The sequence below is a fragment of the Crocodylus porosus genome, unplaced genomic scaffold (genome assembly GCF_001723895.1).
Source record: "Crocodylus porosus isolate Cpor-Errol unplaced genomic scaffold, CroPor_comp1, whole genome shotgun sequence".
In the NCBI taxonomy this organism is placed as follows: domain Eukaryota; kingdom Metazoa; phylum Chordata; order Crocodylia; family Crocodylidae; genus Crocodylus; species Crocodylus porosus.
In genome coordinates this window covers 33,347,103-33,366,851 of record NW_017728906.1, presented here as the reverse complement: position 1 = coordinate 33,366,851, position 19,749 = coordinate 33,347,103, and the positions used below count along the sequence as shown (strand labels likewise).

Below are 19,749 nucleotides of genomic sequence, written 5' to 3'. Positions count from 1 at the left end.
ATCAAGATTAAATAAAAAATCCAATTTTTAATTTTTTTTTATTTCAATCTATTTTTATCCACCCTGGTAGTGGTATAGATCAGGTTCTCTCAACCAGTGGGGATGTTCCCCCGCTCTTCAGCTGGTGGGACCAGGACTTTTTTTTACCTGGGCTGTACAGTGTAAAAGGTTGAGAACTGCTGGTATAGACTATATAATAGTATAAACAGTACTATAATGTTATTATATTAGTGTAGTAGTATATGCAATACAGTAGAACTATACCAATACAATTTTAAATGTGAACAGAACAGGTTTAAGTTACAGCTTCTTTTTTATGTAGGAAAAGATTTACGTTTCAGCTGTTAAATAGCTGATGCATACAGCCAGTCCCTTCCTCCCCTTTTAAATACTGCTTAAAATTATGTCTGTCCCCAGCCCTAAACTTAGAGGTACTGACTGGAGAGGGAGAAACTAAGTAAGCAGTGACTTCTAGAGATTTTGAGGGTAACAGGACCCATGATACAAATTTTTGAAATTGGGATCAAACACCACTGGCATATTAAACCAAGAAACTGGGAGGAGTTCAAAAGCATACATTTGTTCACTGCCAGCAGAATAGCCATTACTGAAAATGAATGACTCCAAATCTGAAGCTGTAACTTAGGACCATAAAGTGGTTTTATTGGAAAACCAGTGCAGCTATTGGAGAAGTATCATTCAGTCATGGCAGCAGTTAGTGCTTCTAGGTAACGTTGGGATTTCTGAAATTGTTTACAGTAGCTTCAAGTCTAATAGACTATGACTGAGAGCAGTTCTCTTCAATGTATCACTTTATTTTAAATCAGTTTAAAATCCATGAAGTGTTCTGTCAGGTGGCTTTTCTCATATTTGTTAAAGCAGTCGCTCATAAAACAAGAGATACGCTTGTGAACTCAGCACTTTAGAAGTAGACACGGCTTGCACATGGGTGTCGCTGATATGAAACCACTGTCCTTTTGCAGATTCAGTTTCTGAAGCTGTGGAACAGAGAATTTTAAGAGTGAGACGTACAATATTACAAGCTATTACCACCCTACAGGAATCTATTTAAAGCTAGACTACTCATGCCTACCTTGGGGAACTTCTCCATGAAGGACAAGATCAGAAAGATGGTTGTTCAGAGCTCTCATCTTGGCATAGGCAGTGTAGTGGCCAGATCGCATAGTGCCACTATGTTCAACAACCCCATAGAGAGAGTACAGTACTCTTGAATTTCCTTCAGCCACATTCTGCAGAAGTGAAAGTTTTGCTTATGTTATGAGCAAGGTAGAAATAGAAGGATGCCAACTTAACTGGTGTCTCTTCCAATCTCATTGTGTAAAATCAGAACAGCTTTCAGAGGATGTTTGTGTTGCTAATCTTCACTGACCAACTTACTATGCCTAAGAATCAATACGCTTGAAAAAAAGCTTTAATCACAAGCTTATTTGTGCCTACTTGCAGCCAATCCTATTTAGCCACAGGTTGTCTCAGAGGCTGAGATAGGTTAGAGGGCACTTTAAGTAACAGAGGATTTAGTTTCAACACCAAGCCAGTCTCTGAAAAAGACCAGTTATATCGGCCCAACTAACTGAACAAAATCACTTGAGGGAAGAAGGAAAGGAGACTTCCAAAGATTTTTTTTTCTTTTTTTTTTTTTACTTACCTTGCATTTAACTGTACAGAAAGGAGCCAAGTCTATTACTTCTGGAAACTTTATATGCCTGTTAACTTTTCGTAAATTAAATCCAGCCTAAAAGTAGGATTAAACAAAAAAAAAGTCATGACTTTAAATCCTGACACACAAACCATGGCCAGAGCAAGGGTTTTTTGGTTTTTGGTTTGTTTTTTTGGTTTTTTTGTTTATTTATTTATTTATTTTTTTACAGTTTAGACATAAGTTTAAAATATGCCAGCATTTTAAAGGCCTCTCCAACCCCACCTTCACGTGAGCTTAAAAAAATGCATATTCTTCCAATGGCTATGTTTCCATAACTGTTTTCCCCAATTGTTCCTTACACTGCTTCACAGTATAACTTGGATCTGCACTGCATGGATGGAGAACTTCTCAGCAATTATTAAAATTAAAAAAGGGAAAAGGTTCTAGTCCAAATGAAAGGGTTTTATGTGATGGACTGGAAGTGGTAAAAGGCCCAATATCCCACAGCTCATTGCATCCTAAAGTTGAAACTTTAAGTTCTTAAAAATAATCATGTTCCCATTAGATCAGTGGATGCCAACCCTTTTGGCAGGTGTGCCACAAGTGAGTCCCACAACCTCCCTGAGTACCCTCTGATCCCCTTCTGCTGCTTTGCTTTCTGCTCCTTACCCTATCTGCTAGGTTGTGTGAATTAGATTACATGCACAGTTCCTTGTTCTTTACCTAGGTATCCTTCTACTCTACTAATTGTTTGACCAGAGCATATGCTTTGTGTAACTAAACTTTTACAGCAGTGCTTTTCAGTTGACTGCCTTCTCTTCCTTTCTAACTTACCACTGTTTCTATAGTTTTCAGTGTTGGGTTCTATGCTACCAGCTCCAGTATAATGGACTCAGGGGTGACATGTAGGAGGTGCAGAGGGGTGCACATGCACCCCCCGAGTGCACCAGTGCACCCCATCAGGCTGTGCTCCCCATTTAGCTGGTGGGCAGAGGGGCAGGTGCCAGCGTGGCCACTTTTATGGTGCATGAGATTGGCTGTGGGAAACACCCTTCCCCGCCCCCGCCGCAGTGGAGAGAGGCATGATGGACTTGAATGTCAGCAAAGAGACAAAAAAGAACTATTACACCAAATAATATCAGTAAATCATGAATAAATACAGCAGGGGTATTTCCTATGTATTTTTTCTAACAGTGGAAAGGAATGTTCTAGTTCAAGAAACAACATTAGAAAAGAAAGATCCATATATACTGTAACATTCTTTAAGAACCCAGATTCACTTTAGAAATACTAAATCCTGAGTTAAGAATACCTGTTGAAATCTCTTTAAGTGAAGTGTTAAAATTGGAGGCGCAAGAGAGATCAGCATTTGCTTTTTAGCATTAGTGTAAACAGGCTTCTTTTCACCTGAAAGAAAGAATGAATATAGCTCATTAGCCATTCAAAAACAGTACACTAACATCAAAAGTCTCTAGTGTACAGTAAATTATAGTAACAATTATGTATAAACTAACAATTTAGCAGAATCCAGTATTGCAATAGATTTAGATCAAAGTTTCCTCTCCAAAATTAAAAGCCTTTACAACCTGCTATTTCCTGGCATGCTATTCCTGTTTAAAAAGTTAAGAGAGCTTATCAAGTCTCATCAGCAGCAATTCATACAGAATTAATTCTAACAAGTTCCTCTAAGACTTCTGCAGTTAGATGCTGTATGGTGCTTTTATTAATTTAGGGAAAAATTGCAGGATGTTATCCCAACATGTTTTAGTTGGTCTAGTAAAAGGTACCAGATTTACCCAAAGAACCATGTCTGCCTACACCCTTAGACCAACATGGCTACAACCTACACCCCTGAAACATGTTATTACATAACTCAGGTTCTCCAGCAGTTTTAACACTTAAGTTGTATATACTAGACAACCATTCCTGCATTTATTCATATAGCCTTAAAAAAACAAAATTAAAAAAAAGGGTTTCACATTCAATCTTACTATTGACCATACCCAAAAAGCTGCGTGAACTCTTCTCTACACAGGTTAGAATTTAGGAATATCTCCAGTGAAGTTAAAAGGAACACTAAGTAAAGAGTAAGCTGCTCACAATTTGGCCTTTAAAAACTAGCTCAAGAGAAACTAACTAACTATCTGTGCAAACCCCCTTTTAAAATGCATACACCATACACTTCAGGGAAATTACAGGATATACAGACGCATTTAAACGTTTTCTTCTTTAAATTTAGTTATCATACTTTTTCCATTATTTGTTGGTCCATATTGCCTTTCTGTACATACATCACAGAGCAGTTTATTGGTTTCACTGAGTTCCTCATTACAAGTAAACTGATACAAACAAAGATGGATTGAACCTTCTTCTATATTTAGATCTTCCCTGTCTGCGAGAGTACAAAAAGCTGTTTCTGGGTCCTCATTCACCACTTCACGTATCTTTGTTTGAGCAGTATCAAAGTCATCCAAAGTATCCATATCACTGTCAGAAGCAGTGTCCAACTGTAGTTTTGACATACTAGTAGTAAGTGTATGATCATCTTCTCCATGATCATCTTCCTCAAAAGGCAGATCATCAAGTCCACTGATGTACTCTGCAGTAGATACTAAGTTTCCCAAAGGGTCAGCTACATTGTTTTCATTTTCTAAACCTTCTTGTTCTGGATTTCCTATGTTTTCGTGCTCACTTTGTGAATCTGCACAGTTCTCTTTATTATTTAAGTCTTTTTGATTTAAATATACTTCTTTACACTGATTTGAAGACTCCTCCTCCTGCTTCAAGTCTGTGACTTCAGAGTTCATTTCTTCTGCCTTTATTTCTTTCTTATTTTCTAAGTTTTCTTCAGATTCCTCTGTGACACACACTTCTGTTAGCTGAAGCACCTTTCCTTGAAGTTTTTGCTGCCGACGCTGATTCTGCAAATCCATATATGTAGGTTATAATATAAACTGCATTATAAAAGGATATAAAAAGAGTTGCAATATTTTAATCTGCTAAGCGCTTTCTTTAGGAAATATATTCTTAAAAATGGTTATCAACAATAGAAGCTTCATCTAAAGCGGGGAAAATTATTTATGACCCTCAAGCTAAAAGTTGGAGTGTCCAGCATCATTCTCGCTCTGCTACTTGGACAGCTTTCTCCACCCCTATATCCCCAATCACTCTTCCAGTTAGTAAATACCTCTCGCAATCCAGACCCAAGTTCGTGTCCCCAGCATGTTTTCACACTTGTACACCAGGAACATCCCCCCCCCTCCTGCTTTTTTTTTTTTTTTTTTTGCAGTAACTTGACAGGAGGAAAGCCAGAGCTACAATCTCACTCCAACACTACCCAGGAAAGTGAATGCTTAGTGCTACAGCTCTACAAGTAAAATGCATAATTTTTGCTTCTTACAGCTTTGCCATTGGGTTGGGAGAAATTTGTAACTGTCCTCATGCAATTATTCCCCCGACTCATAAAACAGACTAAGCAAAAAAAGTAATGAGCAGATTATTTTACATCTCAAGGTAAGCTGAATAATATTGAGTACTTTATTCCCCTTCTTCCCTGGGACACACCCCACCCCTGACAAATAACCAACCTTGGCTTGCTTTTTAGCCTGTTTCTTTGCTTTTTTCTGGTGGTGCTTACTGGCACCAGGATCCTCCCGCTCCTTCATATAACTGTCATTATGTTTGTCATCTTCCTCATCAGTCTCCTTTTCCTTTGCTTTTTTAGTATTTCTTTCTTTTGTACTTTTAGTACTCTTGAAGAAAGCAAAATCATAACAAAGGTACCATGACAAGCTTCAGAGAGACATTTTATTTTATCAATATAAAATTAAAGGTTTAAAATTACACAGCACTGTGTATGTTATTGAAAAGTTTTTCAGAGTGAGATGACTTATTAAGCAGTGTAACACAGTGTCAAACATATGGCCTATAGGCTGGCTCCAGCCTATGGAGCCTTTGTATCCAGCCTGCTGGTCACTGGAAATTGGGGATGTGGGCAGGGGGTAGCAGGCTGTTGCAGAATCCAGGGGGACATGGCAATCAGTAGCTCCAGCTCTGTTAAGGGGTACCTGGCTGAAGTCACTCAAACTGCCACCACCACCTCTGGGGCCAGTGCACGTAGTGGGATGGATCCAGCCTGCAAGGAGTTCTGTTACCCAGATCTGGTCCAAAGTAAGAAGTGAATTTTTTGACTCAGCACAACACATAATAAACATGATCCAGGAGCCCAATCCTGTTGCTCTTGTGCCATGAACAGATTCATTGTTATATTAATGCCAAAAGAACCAGCAGAACCAAGCCCTGTGCATTTGAAAAGCACAATATCAACACTCAGATTTTATAGATATGAATCTCATTAAGTTCAACAAAGAAAAGAAATATTTGGGATAGTTTAGAATGTCTTCGATGCACAGATGTGGGGTGGAAAATTTTCTAGTGCTTTGTTTTTCTGGGAAATTTTCCATTTCTAAAAATTCATTGTTTCATAAAATCATTAGTAACAATGAATGGATACCAATACATTAGGCAAGCTTGGCAGGCAGCAGAGCATATGTCTCCTCACATGGTGGAAGGGATACTGTAACACCCGACCGTTGTCCAGGATTGCACTAAGGATCCTAAGCATTCCACCAACGGTGGCTGCTTGTGAACGGAACTGGAAGGCTTTCAGCTCAATCAAGACAAAAAGGAAGAATAGACTAACAAATAAATACACCGCTAAGCTTGTTTCCATTTCTCAAAATCGCTTGCTTTTGGAGAATCAGTCAGAAGCACAATTAGTGAAGAAGATGCAGTGTGATAAGTTGCCCATGCCCATAGACTCATTGATAAAACCATCCTTTAGCGAAAGAGAATGTGGTTCAAGTAGTTCTGAATCAGATTTGTCTCAGATGGAACTAACAAGTAGTGCAAGTGATTCTACAGATAGCAACAGTGAAACTGGAGGTGCAGCAATGACTTCAGTGGAAGAGAGTTAAAGTAGATGAGTGGAAAACCACAGCATGTCATGCACAGTACTTTGGGTGTGCTAACATTAGTGTGTCAATAGTTTTCAGTGCCTTCGTTTTCCTTCTTAAATTTAAAACAGACAATGTAAGGGAAGTGCATGCTATTGTGTACTGTCTTTACATAATTTATTTCCACGTAAAGCTTTGAATTTGTTTGAATACAACATTTAGACCACATTAAGTGTGCTGTACTTAATTTTTTTCCTAATCAAATATTTCAGTTCAAATACTTGTGGCTATTGGAACATAAAATTAACAAGGGAGTACTTTTTAAAGTTTTGTTTACTAAATATTAGTCAAATAAATGTGCGAACTCAGATCATGCTCTACTTAGGGCATTGGACAATTTTCCAGAAAAATTTTCATTTCAAAATTTTGTAGAAAACCCACATCTGCTTCAATTAACCTATTCATGTTCAATAAGTGTTTCCAGAATCAGACCCTTTATTTGCTAGTTAACATGAAGACAGATAGCTCTATGCAGTTTGTTTGTATCCACATGTGTCAGGAGGTGCAGACAGAGAGAAAACACTTTTAACTTTCATTTTGGTCACCAGCCTGTGGTGACTTTTCAGATTCATCAGTTATAAAGAACCTGTTAGTCTGCAGAGGTAGGTTCTGTGGCCCTCACAAAAGGTAAGGGCTTATGAACCATCTTGGTGTCATACATAGATAGCATATCTGTGTGGGGGGTACTGAGGTGATCTAGTTTTTTGTTGAGACTTTCATATCAAAGTCTTCACCCAGCAGGTACACGGGACTGCTGACAAGTTCCAGTTGAGTGGCAAAGCAGCGCCTTTTAGAACAAACAACTCTGCAGTTTGCCTTTAATTCACCAATCTACTGTGAACCAAGTGGGTTGTGACCACATAGATATGGATAACCCAGGTTCTAATGTAGTGGGCTTAGGCAAATGTGCTACAAAATAGCCCCGCACCCTCAAGTGCCACTCCTGATCTGCTACTCTTTCTGCTCTATCTGCCACTGTGTTGCCTGTCCCCTGCCTCATCTCCTGCATACCACACACAGTTGCTCCCCACAGGTTGACTGCCTCCCTTCTACATTCACATTACAGGCAGTCCTCGACTTATGACTTCGAGTTACAACAAACGTCATGAACCACACATGGGTTTTGACGGGGAGGGGGAAGGGAAGGGGCATGGGGAGGCAAATCAATACCCCCTACAGTGAAGAAGGGACTAGGGCTGGGATGAGCGCTGCATGGTGTGGGACTGTGCCACTCCCCCCCACACCATGAGCTGCAGCTCAGTCCCGCACCTGCCCAGCCCCAGCAGGGCAGTGCTTGCCCCAGCATCAGCCCCTCCCTCACTGCAGGCCCCTCCCCCCTTTCCCCTTTCCCCACAATAGACTTACCAGCTGGATGCAGCTGTATCAAGAGTTATAAATGTAAATTCCTTTTACAACTCTTCCTATGGGAAAACTGGTTCCGACTTATGACATTTCAACTCAGATGTGGTTTTCAGGAACCAACTGCATTGTAAGTCTGAAGACTGCCTGTACTTTTCTAACCTACCGTAATTCATCTTATTGTATCAACACAAAAATTGCAAGAAACTGAAAAATAGGTGTCATCTAGCTTGTCTCAGAAATACATGGATATTCACACTGTCATATGATTATTTAAATGGGAGATTCTTGAAACTGAATTATGAATACTTGAACACTTAGTCTTTATAAGCCAGTCTTTCACAACAGTGAGACATTCTTCCAGCATAGCAAATTTCATTCCCTGATCAAAATGCTGTCTACTTTAGGAGGAGTAAATGACATACCACCTCTGGTGGTTTGTTCACCTGTTTCCACCACCATGATACGAATTGCCAAGAAGAGCAAATGCAGGCATAACTTGTACTCCTCACATCAACTCTTACTCTCCCATTATTCTCGTGTAGATTTATAAGCAATTATTATTATGACTTTAAATTATTTCTCTATCATCCAAATAATAGTGCTGAACTGGCAGCACAAAGATGGTAGTAAAAAAAAGATTCTTACCTGATCATCTAATACAGGAAGTGACAAATCAAGGAAAGACTCATGGACCAAGGACACCTTAAGCAAACAGATTTTACTTAATATCATTAGAAGTAATATCATCACGATTTTTCTTTGTTAGATATCTAAACAAAAGTTAGGGCCAAGGATTAAAATGAACTCTGAACTCTGGGTAGGTAAAGTCCAGATACAGACAAATAAATGGCCTGATTTTGAGTAGTGCTGAGCACCAGCAACTCCTGGAATTCTGAGTTCTCATAACTTTAGGCACTTAAAAACAAACAGATACAGAAACATAACACTACACACCTTACCTTCAAAAAGTCTATACTATTTTTTATCTATGGAACTGCATTCTAAACGTGATCTTATGTGATCATAAAAAAAAAAAAAAAAAAAAAAAAAAAAAAAAAAAAAAAAAAAAAAATCACATTTACGAACAGGAACCTGAATGCAAAGTCACAGTTCCTGCTAACAGTCGTAATTCTACGTTTAGCTTTCTAGAACTGGAAGAAAAAAAAGAAGTCTTTTACGCTATCCTCCCCAAGCATTCAGCAATCATCCACCATCAAGTTTTCAGAGAAAAGAGTAGCTTTGTAGTACATCAGACCATGTTTCTGTCAAATTTCATATGAGAAATGTATAGCTCCTCCTGAGTTAAGCTGATATCAGTTCATAAATCCTTATCTAATAGATCCTGTCCATAACATTATTTCTTGCTTTTTCTATATAATAAGACGTGGTCTTTTGACTATTCAAAATAGATAGTTCACTTACAGTTCTGCACTCCTCACACATTATTGTGCTAGTTAATTCTCCACCAAAGATCCGGTCCACAAAAGTCTGTATCCCCTTTTTCTTTTCATACTCTGAAAATGAGAAAGTTTACAATATAAACTAGATGCAATAACAACATTATCGTAATGACTGCTTTGGATTTGGTATGTTGAATTACCAACAGTGAGAACGCCATGTATAAGATTTGAAGAGTGCAGTTTTGCTTTGTGTTAAGTTGTCTTGGAGGAAAAATAAATTGCTTTACAGAATAAAATAATGTCTTTGAGTGAGGGAAGAGGTGGGCAAGAGAGGAGGAGAGGTTACCTAATTCTTAGATACCTTCCTTCCCTCTCTATCTTCATAAAATTAGTATAGCTGATCATTTTTAATTTAGCAACCTTCTCAAACTAAACAACACTGAGCTGGTCATTAGGACACCTGTAAAATCAATTCTGGTTCATTGACTGAGTGTCAGGACTTTTAACTCAGTAGGTATTTTGAAACAGAAAGCCTGTTCATTTTTTATCCTAGATGATGTGCAACACTACAGTGCACTGCTGCTTAAAATTTTACTCACAGTAATAATGGGCTACTAGTGGTGGATGAGTACTTCCTGTTGTAATCCATTTGCTAGGTACACAGATTAACTGGTTACATGATCTCAGATAAGACATCAAGCACTAAAATTAGTGTAAAATGTGGCCAAAATCTGCTCATTTTACTCAGGATAACCAGGATCAAATGTCCTTTTAAGTATAGCAACCCTATAAGGCCAGTATGTTTAAGGCACTTCAGTCTCTATAGCTAATGGTATCTACTTCTCAACCCAAATAGCCAGATATACATTTATATTTGGTCAACTGGGCCACTGGATGAACCCAGAGCAAAAGTTCAAATTCAAACCACAGGAACCATAGCAAGTTGCCTTAAGGCAGCGGTTCCCAAACTGTGGGTCATGGCAACATCAGTGGATGAGGTTGCAGGGGTAGAGGACCATCCTGAGAAAATGGGGCCATAAATGGGGTCACACCGAGGAAAAGGTTTGAGAAGCACTGTTGTAAGGGCTATGTTACTGCATCTCACTCACAATAAACAAACAGATCTTTTGAATAAATAGGATAATCATAACTTTCAAAATACATTTTTTAAACTACTACACCTCTAACCTGGTGTGTTAGATTATTAAAAATGCAGTTATTTTAATGCAGCATTACAGTTTCAATTATCAGAACATCTAATGAATTGGAATTTTACCTTTAATTTTCTTTTTTAGTTCTTCATTTTGTCTATCAGAGACATTCAACATCTTAAGTAGTCCAACACTTACTCGCTGAAAGATAAAAGTGAACAGATCAGGGGGTGACAACATTTTTGGCCTGAGCGCCAAAACAACTGGCAACTTGGACTTTGAAGATGTCATGCCAGGGGTGGAAAGCGGGGGAGTTGAAGCGCCTGATCCTTGTCATGGCAGCACAACCCCATCCCTGCCATGCTCCCTGAGGCACATGGGCAGCAACTGCCAGCAGTAAGGGAGGCTGGGCCTCCAGATCCCGGTTCAGCTGCTTGCAGGCTTATGGCTGCCTCCTCTGAGCAGCCCAGGCTCTTGTAAGGCCCCTGCTACCTGCCACAGAGCTCAGGCTGCTTGTAACAGGCAGCTATAAGCCTGGAAACAGCTGCACTGGGGTCCAAAACCCTGGCCTTACTTGTTGGCAGTGGCTGCAGGGGCACAGCATGGAAGGCACCAGGGCACAGGGAGGGAAGGGGCACCCCTTCTCCACCACAGTTTGGGCACTGGCCGAACATGCAGAGGCAGCACAGACCCTGCCAGGACCCCCTGGGCTGCAACGGGCAGGGCCATGGCTGAGGTCTGTGCTACCTCATAGCAGCAGCCCACCTACCAGTTCAGTGCAGCAGAAGCAGAATTGAAAGTGGGGGCTGGCAGCATAGCTCGGCCCAGCCTAGCAGAGCTAGGGTGTTGGAGGAGTTGTTCCCCTGGGACCACCTAGGGCAGCCACCTAGCTAGAGCCTTCCTATGTAGGGCCGCTGCACTCATAGGAAGGCCTGGCAATATGGGGACAGGGACGTGCACCCCTTACTCCCCTTCTGCACCTGTGGGGATGCCAGGCTTTGAAGGCATGTAGCCCCATGCAGTAGAGTGAAGGCCCGGCTCCTTCCCTGCACTGGTCTCCGAGGCGCAAAACAGCAATGAGCTGGGCTGGGACTCTGGACCCTAGTGTAGCCACCTGCAAGCTTCACAGCTGCCTGCCACATCCTGCCAGGGCTCTTCACAGCTGCTGCCTGCCATGGATCCCAGACTGCTTGCAGCAGGACTTGCAACCTCCCCGCTACAAGCAGCCCAGATTCTATGGCTGCTGGCAGCTGCCCAGAGCCTGGACTGGATGCGTCATGCTGAGCAAAATGGCCTCGTGTGCCATTCATGCCAGGGGTTGCTGACCCCTGGAATAGATGTTCTATTATAAGAAATTATCTTTTCATAATTCCTAAACATATATTTAGTTAAGCATTTCAAATTAATAATCGGTGAAGAAAGATGTTTATTTATAAAATGCATGAAATATGCCCTACATTAGAGCCTCCTTAGCATGAAGTGACCAGTCTGAGAATAAGGCACTCTACAAACCAAGGCCCAAATGAAAACAATGGATAAAACATGCACAGGAATCATTTGCTTTATCAGGACACTTTTATAAAAAAAAAAAAACTCTTCAAACAGCCCGAGCTCCAAATCTTGTTTTTTTTTTTCATTCCTCCCCGCCCCCATAAAGCACTGGGTGAATTTATTAATATTCCCTCTCTGAAGGATTCAGGCTTTCATGTAAGGTATTTACTTTAATGTTAACCCACAGAATTCAGTACGGGCCCAGCTGAGCCTGTTAACTTCATTATACCAAACTAAACAAACAACTAACCCCAAGAGAGAAAAACTTCAAGATTCACCAGAATACCCTTCTCCCAAAACTGCAATTCCATTTTGATCAAAATATACATAATGTTTTTTCTTCTTACAAACAGCAGATATGTACTTTTTTGTACTCTAAGGAGTAGCCAGGTTTTGGTACAACACTTCGTTACAGCAGCCTAGTCATGGAAGCTTAGACAGATTGTGCAAGATGGACTGGCTTAATTTGGAAAGAGTGGATAAAGAAAAATCATGTGACTAACTTAACTCAAGATCCTGAAGTTAAATCACACAGTCATACATATGTAGCACTACACTAAATGGATAGTTAATTACATTTTAGATGGGATAGGAATTAAAAATTCATTACAAATGTACTCAAGGCTAGAACTTAACATCATTTAATTTGGTATGCAAAAAAATTACTTATAGGCTGCCATGTGCACTACATAATACCAAAGAATATACACTAAAGACAGAAAGCTTCCCATAAGCCTACTGATTTAGATGCTCTGTTGAATACAGACACAACATTTGCACTGCCACAACACAAGTACTTACTTGGATTTCTTCTGCTCTCATCCCATCAAGTAAGTAACGGAGCAGTTCCTGACTGTCTTGTTGTTGGTACCCTTTAAAACGTATTGCTCTGTTTAAAACAAAACGAGAATGACATAGCATATTAAGAGATGCAAAGCATTTTTAATTTTGCAGTAAGAGATTAAGGCAAATTTTTAAGCATTTAGTAATTAGTGCATTTATATGGGAACAACGGAAAAACATGACGTTTAATAGTATATAGTCTTATTTTGCTTCTTTCACTCCAAATTTACTCATTTATATTTTGGCCCCTGCTGCTTTCTTTGAAAAAGTTTGGAAGTATCACATGCATGAGTTATTTTCTATTGCACTCATGCTAGCAGAAAACATTTTTGGTGAGAGTAGAACTACCACCTGATTAACTCAAGTATATTTTTATTTTTCCAATCCCACTATAAAGTGCATTACGCAGATACTCACTTTTTACAAACTTGAGCAAAGAGTTCCTTCGGAGCAACAGTTCCCTTTTTTGTTTCCTGCATCTCTGTAAGGAACTGGCACATGGCTAATGTAAGGGGCCCTGGCTCTTCAAGCTGTATCACCAGGGGCTCCTGTTAAAAAACAAAAACAAACCCAGTTTTGCATTCTGAATTCAGTAGTAGTAATCGATTCCTCTCGATTGAGCTGCATACCATGAAACCTGGATTCCAACTCCTCAAAAGAATATCCATTATGGAGTAGTAGGCAACTATTGATCCTCTGCATCATGGTGTACACCTAAGAGGTCTAGTCAAGCGCCTGATGAATCTGCTTGTATGGATCCCTAAGACCATCATACCAAGACCTTTGAAGCATATGCCTAGGAAGAGTGTGGAGGCCGTCTGAGACCTACCAGCCCCACTTTAGACCTCTGAGACAGAATCTAAAGGCCAGATATTCAGTGCCTTGGTGGCTGTAGCTTATGCCAGAGAGCAACAGATAAAAACTGCTGCTAACTGCCTAATGCTGCAGCAAAAACAAGTTTCTGTCAGAGTTTCAGTTTCATAGCTGGTAGAGTCGGAAGGGACCTGAGCAGATCATCAAGTCCGACCCCCTGCTATGGCAGGGAAAAGTACTGGGGTCAAATGACTCCGGCAAGGTGTTCATCTAGCCTCCTCTTAAAGACCCCCACGGTAGGAGCCAGCACCACTTCACTTGGAAGCTGGTTCCAGACCCTAGCTGCCCTGACAGTGAAGTAGCGCCTCCTGATGTCTAGCCTGAATCTACCCTCTGCCAGCTTGTGACTGTTATTTCTAGTTACTCCTGGTAGCACTCAGGGGAACAAGGACTCCCCCAGTGCCTGCTGGTCCCCTCTGACTAGTTTGTAACAGGCCACTAGATCCCCCCTCAGCCTTCTCTTGTGGAGGCTGAACAGGTTCAGGTCCCGTAGCCTCTCCTCATAGGGCCTGCCCTGCTGTCCCCTGATCACGCAAGTGGCCCTCCTCTGGACCCTCTCCATGTTGTCCACATCCCTCTTGAAGTGTGGTGCCCAGAACTGGACGCAGTACTCCAGCTGCGGCCTGACCAGTGCCGCACAGAGGGGGAGTATCACCTCCTTGGATCTGGTTGAGATGCATCTGTGGATACATGACAAGGTGCAGCTGGCCTTCCTGACTGCATCCCCATATTCATTTTGGCATCAATAACGACTCCGAGATCCTTTTCTGCCTCTGCACTGACGAGAAGGGAGTTCCCCAGCCTGTAGGTATGGTGCTGCTTCTTCCCCCCCAGGTGCAGCACCTTGCACTTGTCGGTGTTGAAACCCATTCTGTTCTCATCCACCCACCCCCGTAACCTGACTCGGTCCAATTGCCCCCTATTCCTCCCTTCTAGCATGCCCACTTCCCCCCACATCTTAGTGTCATCTGTCATAATGTCTTTTAGTCTCTAAGGAAGGGGCACCTACAAGGTAGTGGGGACTACAGTTTTGATGCACCCTGTACTCACTTTACTTCGGAGGTTGCAACATTGTGGTATTTTATAGGAACTACCCTGTTATTAGTAACCCCACCATGTTGCTACCGGGCCCTCTAGTCGGATGCAGTTTACAGTCATACCCAAGAGTATTATATTGCGTTCTAGCGATTACGTTAGAGTAAGATTTACAAAAAAAAAAAATAAAATAAGCAATAAGTTAATACTGCAAACTTACAGAAGAACCATTTTCCTTTAGCTGGTATCAAAACTCAAGACTAAGAATAACTTGTTTAATCTTAGCTCCAAATTTCCCAGGCTTCTTTGACTTGTATTTTTCAAAAATATTACCATCCTGATGGTATTTATTCCTCTTTTAATAATACATGCACTAATTTAAAGTTTGCCCATCTTGATCAGCTGATCACATTCCACTGATGTAATGGTACAATGAATAAATATTAAACAAAATGGAGATATAATTGGAAGTAATAGAGGTATTCCTAAAAATTAACAGGTGTTAAGTGCAGCTAATCAGCCCCTTATTAAATACTCCTGAAATCCTTTTTTCACAGCAGCCAATGATAAACTACCATTAATTTAAATCTTGGCTCTATTAACATTTCACTTCAATTTCTTCAAAATCTAAAAATTCAGACAAAGATCTGCTTGTTCCTTTAGTTTATAAAGTGGACATACTGTTGAAAAGTGAGATGGTTCAATTTTAACAGTTGTTCCAGGCATTTTAGCTTCCTTCAATAACTCTCTCAGGACCGGCGTCTGTGATAAATTCTGTTAAAGAAGTAGTAAAATTAAAACTGGTAAATCAGGGAGCAAAAAGAAAAAGAAAGCACTGAAGTGATATATGGTATGGGCAGATGAGCAAGTGATAATGAATTTTAGGGAGTGTATCTACTTTTTTCCCCCACAAATTCTATTTTGTTCTTCAACACAGAACAGCAATATTATCTAACTTCCTTCTTTTCAAACCCATTTCTGCTCTTCGTCTAGTCTGCCACCAAATGGTTAGATATTCTACACACACATACTGGGTTGGGTGAGCAAGGACAAGATCTTATTCAAGTTATAACTTAAGTAACTTATTGTTGGAAATTCCCATCCTCTGTCTCATGCCCCTTTTGTTATCTTGTCTAGATATAATTAAATTGTAATTTTTTGGGATCAGTACCTATCAGTGTGTTTGTGCCTCCCCTAAGTGAAGCTCTGAATTTTTTTTAAGCCAGTGCAGTGCAGTGTTTAAAGTAATCTGTATCTGCAGCAACTCCAACACTATCCCACTGTACCTGCATGACAGCATTAAAGAAGCACGTATTTCCCAGGTTACTAAGTCCTTTCACAATCACTTCTGCATTGGTATTTGGATAAGAAGTCTCTTCTTTGATCATGCCTTCTCTTTTTTCCTTTTCTTGCTCGTTTCTGTTATCTTTTTCTGTTTTTTTATTCTCAAAATCTTGGCTTTCTTGATGTTCTGATACTGAAATACAAAAAGGACTGTTACCTTTTTAAATATATCTAGTAAATAGACTGTAGCTGTGAAAAAGATTCCTATATTTTTATTATAAATTTCCACAGAGAGCAGTAGAATAGGTCACCTAAACTGCTACTTACAAAAAGCAAAACTCATCAATATCTGAATAAATTATGTTATTGAACAGACGAGCATTGCAACCTAATGCATGTGCTTGGATATTTCTTATTTGCTTCACCAAAAATCAGAAGAATCTTGCAAAAGTGAGTATATGAGCAAAAAAAAAATGGCAGGTGAAATTCAAATGTTTGTAAGTTCAAGGCAATACATATGGGAAAAAAAACAACTAAAAATATACATACATGATGGGCTCTACATTAAAATGTTACTACACAGCAAAGATCTTGAAATCACTGTATAACAGTCCACTAAAAATATCAGCTAAGTGTTCACCAGCAGTCAAAAAAGCAAATAAAATATTAGGAGTTAAGAAGGAAATTATAAACCAATCAAAAAAGGTACCATCATGCCCCTTTATGAATCTGTGGTGTGTTAACACCTTCAATACTGTGTGTAATTTTGGTCTCCATGCTTTGAAAGGCTGTAGAAGAACTAGAAAAAGTAGAGAAGGGCAATAAGGATAATTAGGTGCATGGAGGATCTTACACACGAGAAGAGACTAAAGTAGGCTAGGCCTTTTCATAGACTGATTCATAGATTGTAAGGTGCTGGAAGGGACTTCACAAGATCACTGGGTCCAGCCCCTCTGCGTTAGGCAGGAAAGACAACTGGGATCAGGTGACCCCAGCGAGGGGACCATCCAGTCTCCTTTTGAAGATTTCCAGGGTAGGTGATTGTACCACCTCTGGAGGGACTTTATTCCACATTCTGGACACCCAAACCGTGAAGAAGTTTTTCCTAGTGTTAAGCCTGAATCGATCTTCTAGGAGTTTGTGGCTATTGCTCCTGGTTTTCCCCAAGGGTGCCCTGGTGAACACTTGTCCGCAAAGCCCTCAATGTATTCCCCTGACATAGCGGTAAGCTGCTACCATGTCCCCTCTCAGCCTTCTCTTTTTTAAGCTGAAGAGGCCCAAGTCCCTCAGCCTTTCCTTGTATGGCTTGCCTTCCAAGTCTCTGAACATACATGAAGCTCTTCTCTGGACTCTCTCAAGCTTTTCCACATCCTTGTTGAAGTGCGGCACCCAGAACTGGAAACAGTACGCCAGCTTCGGGCTCACCAATGCTGAGTAAAACAGAAGAATCACTTCCTTGGTTTTGCTTCAGAGGCATTGGTTGATGCATGCCAGAGCACTGTTTGCCCTGATGGCTCATATTCATACTATGGATCTATTACCCCTAGGTCTCTGTCAGTTGTGGTGCTAGTCAGTTTGGTGCTATCAAGCCTGTCGAGGATTGTTTGTCTCCAGATAAATTTATGTTCCATACTCTGCCACTGTGCGAGACAGGGTACTGGGCTTGATGGACGTATGGTCTGGCTCAGCAAATGGCATTTCTTCTGTGCTTACAATGCAAGGTAATACGACTGCTCAAAGTTCAAGAACATTCAAATTCCTTGCATCTGGAAGTGATCTTGGTGCATATCTTGCGCTACATGACTAAGCTTAGCACTCTTTACCCAAATGACCTACATCATAAATCATATTCAGATTGGTGTTTCAATCTCTTTTGCTTTAGTGCACAGAGCATGTCACCTTTCAGTGGGGGGTAGTATCAAGGTGATCAGGGAACCTTGTATAATAATATCACAGAGGGTTTTTTGTTTGTTTATTTTGTTTTTTGCCTATACCAGGCTTTGCATTATGTTGCCAGCTAAAGGAGTCACTCATACAGTGAGGTCTCAAAAATTCTTAGGGAGCTATTGCTTAGAAGATTTCTAAATCTTTTTTGCAAAAAGTTGCATTAAAATATAACAATGTTTAAAAATTTCACAGCTAAAGTAGACTCTTAATGTATTCTACTGTCTAGTCCATTCAAGGTGCTTTTCAGGGCTCTGGACACTGCAAGCAAGTTACCTGTATGTGGTGCGTCAGCACAAGCTTTTCTGACATTATCCACAAGTTGGCCCAAGCGAGTTGAACTACTATATGGGACTTCATTGTCGCACAGATAGCACCTGAGCACAGACAGAGAGAGAAACAGAAGATTCTGAGTCAAAAACAGTTAAACAATAATGTCCAGATTACATTTCTAAACTGTGCCATTTCATACAAATGTACAAATACAGCAATTTTACAGCACTCTTAAATCCTAATTTTAGGAAACAAAATCTAACTAAAAATGTGGCAATGATCAGGAATCACAAACCCTAGTTATTTTCATTCAGGACACCTTTATGGTCTTTATTAATGTAAAAGTCAAGTTCAGTGGAAAACTTGCCTGAAAAAAGCTAAAGGATAAAAACCCAAAGGAAAATGGATTACAAATTTTATCAGATAAAAATGAAGGAATTGAAATGTATTCTATCCATCCAAATAGTTAGTTGTACTTAGCCTAGATAAGATAATAAGTAGCATGTTGTGCTTATCCTGTTTAAGTATTGTTACATGTGTTTCTGAGCTGCTGATATAGCTGTGTTATGAGAATTAAAACATGCCAACAACAATGTAGAATCATAGAGAAGAAGGCTACAAGGGTCCTCCAGAGATCATCTAGCACGTGATATGGGCATATCATATAATATGTAGTATATGATTACAGTACTACACTGCGATTCACATGATTTTGCTGAAGTACTGCTATGATGTTGTAGATTGGGGTGGTCAACCTGCAGCATGCATGCCAGTGACATGGACAGCCTCTGCGTGGCACATGGCTGAACAACAGATTGGGCAGGGGAAGGAAACTGGGGAGGGTCCAGGACTAATTTGTGGCATACTTGCCAAAAAGATGGGTCTCCCAACTACTGTAATTGGGCATGTTCTACCACAAATAAAGTCCAGCATTGGGAGCAGTACAGCACTACCCTGCCATCTGTTACAACACTAACTTAAATTGACACACTGTGCTAATATATGCAACAGAACAGAACTGCTCTAACACAGTGAAGCCCATCAAGCAGATTTTAGAGTGTTAGGCACAAATGCATTTAGCAGATTTTTAGGATGACTAGAAATTATAGAGTGACTACCAATTTTTGAGTGCAGAGGACATTTATAACAAAAATTCTTTTCCTAAGTATTAAGAGTCTCAGTATTAAAATATGGTATGAACATGTCATTAGACCAATCTGGGGACCTAGCTTTTACCAGTCATTTTGGGAACCAGGGGTTTTTTTTTGCATGTGTGTTTTTGGGGGGGTTTTTTTTGTTTTTTTTGTTTTTTTTTGTTTTACAGGTTTCTCTCTTTTTTTTTTTTTTTTTTTTTTTTG

At 40.1% G+C, this 19,749-nt stretch overlaps 1 protein-coding gene across 1 annotated transcript in view; it reads right to left on the bottom strand.

The window, feature by feature from the left end:
* Positions 1-522: 522 nt before the first annotated feature.
* USP16 (ubiquitin specific peptidase 16) overlaps positions 523-19,749 on the bottom strand; it is a 28,155-nt gene continuing 8,928 nt past the window's right edge. The window contains exons 5-18 of the mRNA XM_019528790.1: positions 18,395-18,495; positions 16,177-16,367; positions 15,572-15,664; positions 13,400-13,530; positions 12,941-13,028; positions 10,714-10,789; positions 9,460-9,551; positions 8,683-8,739; positions 5,248-5,412; positions 3,909-4,581; positions 2,973-3,067; positions 1,667-1,753; positions 1,094-1,250; positions 523-998 (exon numbers count right to left, since the gene is read on the bottom strand). Coding sequence (XP_019384335.1) covers positions 874-998; positions 1,094-1,250; positions 1,667-1,753; positions 2,973-3,067; positions 3,909-4,581; positions 5,248-5,412; positions 8,683-8,739; positions 9,460-9,551; positions 10,714-10,789; positions 12,941-13,028; positions 13,400-13,530; positions 15,572-15,664; positions 16,177-16,367; positions 18,395-18,495 — 2,131 coding nt within the window. The 3' untranslated portion in view covers positions 523-873. The remainder of the gene's footprint in view (positions 999-1,093; positions 1,251-1,666; positions 1,754-2,972; positions 3,068-3,908; positions 4,582-5,247; positions 5,413-8,682; positions 8,740-9,459; positions 9,552-10,713; positions 10,790-12,940; positions 13,029-13,399; positions 13,531-15,571; positions 15,665-16,176; positions 16,368-18,394; positions 18,496-19,749) is intronic.